At 36.4% G+C, this 4,720-nt stretch overlaps 1 protein-coding gene across 1 annotated transcript in view; it reads left to right on the top strand.

Annotated features, from left to right (window-relative positions):
* The window catches only part of Dennd5b (DENN domain containing 5B), a 115,250-nt gene extending 112,714 nt beyond the window's left edge, over positions 1-2,536 (top strand). The window contains exons 21-22 of the mRNA XM_048802439.1: positions 2,061-2,143; positions 2,366-2,536. Of these exons, the coding sequence (XP_048658396.1) occupies positions 2,061-2,143; positions 2,366-2,521 (239 nt within the window). The 3' untranslated portion in view covers positions 2,522-2,536. The remainder of the gene's footprint in view (positions 1-2,060; positions 2,144-2,365) is intronic.
* The last annotated feature ends 2,184 nt before the right edge of the window (positions 2,537-4,720 follow it).

Raw genomic sequence — 4,720 nt, 5'->3', positions numbered from 1 at the left:
AAAAAAAAAAAAAAAAAAGAAAAGAAAAAAAGAAAAAGATGGTGCCTTTTGTTCTGGAATGGCTGCTTAACACTTTGCACAAGATCCTTGAAATAGACCCGACTGAGTAAACCTGAGGAAGACAGTTGTTGATATACACATCGGAGTCAGGACCAGAAAGAAAAAAAGTAAAAATCACTCTTGGGCTTAGTTCTGTAATTTTCCTTTCTTTAAAGGCCTGAAAATTCTGAGTTAGGTGAAATCAGTCACTGCTTTATCTAGGCCTTATTTATAAAACACAAAATGATTAACTGCTCCTTTAAAGAAACTGGGAATTCTAGAGGAACTGCATACCAAAAGAAAGATCACAAATGTTAGCAGGCTAGAGCAGCACATTCCAACAGAACTTTCTTTCTTTCTTTTTTTTTTTTTCTTTTATTTATTTTTTTATTTATTATTTTTTTAAAAATTTTTAATGTTGGTTGTTCAAAACATTACACAGTTCTTGACATATCATATTTCACACTTTGATTCAAGTGGGTCCAACAGAACTTTCTGTAAGAATAGAAATGTTCTATATCTACAAGGCCCAATTTGGTTGCCACTAAACATGTGTGGCTACCAAGTATTTGGAATATGGTCAGTAAAACTAAAAAAGCAAATTTTAAATTTAATTTAAATTAAATCAATCTAAGTTTAAATATCCATGTATGGCTACTGGCTTATCATACTGGACAGCTCAGAACTAGAGAACTCCTTTTTTTTTTTTTTTTAGTTTTGATGGACACAGTACCTTTATTTTACTTATTTATTTTTACATGGTGCTGAGGATCGAACCCAGTGCCTCATAGGTGTGAGGTAAGCACTCTGCCACTGAGCCACAATCCCAGCCCAGTTCAACAATTTTTATGCACTGGTAAAAACTTACCAGTTTAGGAAAAACCTTCTTGAATTTTACCTAAAGGACTGGGCTGTTTTTATGTTTAAAAAAAAAAAAAAAATCCTGGTGCCGGGGTTGTGACTCAGTGGTAGAGCACTTGCCTAGCATGTGTGAGACACTGGATTCATCCCTGGCACCACATAAAAATAAATAAAATAAAGGTATTGTGTCCATCTACAATTAAAGAAATATTTTTAAAAAATCCTCCAGCAGTATGAACTAAGACTCTTAAACAATACAGTACACAGTGTTTTCCCTTATAGTGAAGTAAATAAATTAGATCTAATACTTAATCATTTTTCTCCTGTTACCTATTTCTGATGCTTGATGAAATCTGTTACACTTTACTTTTCTTTTAATCATTCTTAGTACAGTGGATAATGACAGTTAAAGTTCCATTTAGACAACTCATCAACCACACAAGCTCTTTTCTCTTCCTCCTCCTTCCCTCCCTTCACCATCACCCCCTTCTCCCTCTCTCTCGGCCTAGATGAGCATCTGCTGGCTTGGAAAATGAAGTAGACACAAACTTAGTAGCCAGAAAGGGGAAGAGTCCTGAGCTTCCATTTGGGGTGCCATAGGGAACCTAGGATTTCCACTTACTTTAACACAACTGGTAAACTTCACTCCAGGTTAGCCATTCCAAGCCTCAGAAGCCTTATCCTGGGTCCATTCAGGGGCTTAGAAGTAAGTAGACTAAGGGAGTATATGAGGATTGATGATAGGGTCCATCCACATCTTACTCCTCAGATCTGGAGACTTATTATTAGCACTGGGTAGCAGGCATCATGTTAGGTAGTTTACACCTAATATCTTGTTAGTTTTTCCAGTAAGGTGTATATATTTCTATTTTTTAGTTGAAAGAGTCAAACTCACAGAAAGTTAGACACTTGGCTTGGGTTATAAATTGCAGGGTAAGGCTGGGGTTTGCTTTAGGGATCGATTTCTTGAGTTCTTTTTCATTGTGCCAAGATACCTCCCACTTGGGTAGACTGTTCAGAGGTAAGTTTCATGGAGTCCCTGGCAGAGTCAGCCTGGTCTTGTGAAGTGTTTCCTGCAGAGATGGACATGGTTGATATCACATGGTACTTGGATTTATTTTTCCTGCATGAGTATGCAACCCCTCTTCATTATTTTACAGAACCCAATGCTGGACAGATCCAAGAAGGAATTGGAGAAGCTGTGAACAATATTGTGAAACATTTTCATAAACCTGAAAAAGAGGTATTATGGGCTATATAACCTCATATAGTGGGAGTTTTAAAGCCATTTTTATATGTGATACATAAAGCAATATGTGGTACCTTAATTTTCACTTGTAAGCTTTTTAATAGCTACAAAAACATGCTTCCTATAGCCACCCTCAGCATTTCCTTGTTTCTTTAGTGGTTTTCTAAGCATAGAGGCAACAGTTTTTCTTTTAACACTATGTGTTATGCTTCATAGAGAGGAAGCCTCACGGTTTTGCTTTGTGGAGAAAATGGCCTGGTTGCAGCACTTGAACAAGTCTTCCACCATGGGTTCAAATCCACCCGAATCTTTCACAAGAATGTCTTCATCTGGGATTTCGTAGGTAAATTAAGCAGATATATGTTATTATAATGCAATTGAAATGTTTCTTAGAAAATTCAGAGATCCAAGAATTTGAATAAAGTTTAGTAATAAAGGAGTCTATTTTTAAAAATAAATATTAAATAAGCACTGTCTTTGTTTTTCATCATTCAACAAACATTTATAGTACATACAATAATACAAACACTGCTCTAGATGCTCGAGAGATATATCAGTAAACACAACAGAAATTCCTAAGGTTGACAAATTTTTATGTTTCTGATGGGGATGAGAGAACAGAGAATATATAAAATCTTTAGGAAATACATAATTCATATGGTATACAGAAGTTGATCTTTCATTTGGGAAAAATTGAGCTGGGTCAAAGAAAGTGACTTTTGGGCTCGGACTTCAAGAAGGTAACAAACTGAGCCATATGAATATCTGGTGGAAATAACTGCCAGTACAGAGGCTCCTACTTGGAAGTGTGGCCTTTTCATGAAACCACAAGAAGACCAGAGAGAGAGAGTAGGAAATTTGTGAAGGAAGTGGGGTATTTACCTTCTAAGTCATTGGGAAAACCTTGGCCTTCATTCTGAAAGCCATTGGAAGACTTTAAGATGAAGAGTGACATCATATAATTTATAAACACACACCAATGTATGTATTTTTCTTTTCCTTTTTTTCTGACACTGGGGATTGAATCAGGGCCTCATACAGTCTAGGCACATACTGAACCACATCCCCAGACTTTTTTTGTGTGTGTGAGACAGGGTCTCACTAAATTGCCCAGGCTGAACTTAAATCTGTAGCCCTCCTGCCCCAGCCTCCCAAATAGCTGGGATTACTGGTGTGCACTACCACATCCAGCTAATTTTTTTTTTTTTTAAGGACTTTTCTAGGGCTGGAGTTGTGGCTCAGTGGTGGAGCACTTGCCTGCATGTGTGAGGCATTGGGTTCAATTCTCACCACCACATATAAATAAATAAAATAAAGTCCATCAACAACTAAAAAAAAAAAAAAAAAAATTGTTGAACTGGCAATGTCTTATGATTGAAGACTGGTACTGTGATCTCTCCAGCTACTAGTAGTTTTTCTAACCAGCATTTTTTTTTCCCTCCCCACTTTTACCTTTCTCTGAATATTTTCTTTTAAATATTGTCTTATTCATTCTAAAACAGCCTTACACTAATCAGTAGTATTTTTAAAAAAATATTTTTTAGTTGTAGTTGGACACAATATCTTTATTTATTCTTATGAGGTGCTAAGGATTGAACCCAGGGCCTCACATGTGCTAGGCCAGCACTCTACCGCTGAGCCACAATCCCAGCAATCAGTAGTATTTTGATGGATTTAAAACTTTCAAGTTCTCTGAATATCACCTTGCATATCTTGTGAAAAAAATACCCTGCTATCCATCCATCTCTGAGTCTTGAATTATTTAAAAATCTGGGCTTATTGAACAAGTAAAGAAAATATGAGTGAAATTGAGAAATAATGGTAGGTGTGGTAGTTTACACCTGTAATCCCAGAATTTGGGAGGTTGAGGTAGAAGAAAAATCACAAGTTCCAGGGTAGCCTAAGCAACTTAGCAAGACCCTATCTCAAAATGAAAAATAAAAAGGGCTGGAGACCTAGCTCAGTGGTAGAGCAGCCCTGGGTTCAATACCCAGTACCAACAAAACCAAACAAAATAGTCAAACTATGAAACTGGCCTAATTCAGAATTGCAATAAATTTGGATGGAAGTGAAATCTAGTTTTTATACATATATTTTATGGGGGATAGGGTACAGTGCTGGGCAATGTTGGGGATCAAACCGAGGGCCTTATGAATGCTAGGCAAGCATTCTACCATTGTGTTACTTTCCTAGCTCTGAAATCTACTTTTGAATTAAATTAAATAAGTCAATTATTTTTTGGAGTTGGGGATTAAATCCAGGGTCTTGTACTCGCTAAGTACATGCTCTACCACTGAGCTACACCCTTAATTCCTCTTCTCCTTTTTAAAGTCCCTTCTCCCAAATTAATTTTCCTCTTTCCTACTCTCTTTGCCATAATTCATTAATGCAATCTTTTTTTAAAAATATTTTTTTAGTTGTAAGTGGACACAATACCTTTATTTTATTTGTTCATTTTTTATGTGGTGCTGGGGATTGAACTCAGTGCCTCATGCATGCTAGGCAAGCTCTCTACAACTTAGCCACAACCCCAGCACCCCCCACTTTTTTTTTTTTTTTTTTTTTTTTTTT

Source organism: Marmota marmota, unplaced genomic scaffold (assembly GCF_001458135.2).
Source record: "Marmota marmota marmota unplaced genomic scaffold, marMar, whole genome shotgun sequence".
Taxonomy (NCBI): Eukaryota; Metazoa; Chordata; class Mammalia; order Rodentia; family Sciuridae; genus Marmota; species Marmota marmota.
The sequence above is the reverse complement of the archived record's forward strand: the minus strand, read 5'-3'. Positions and strand labels throughout refer to the sequence as shown.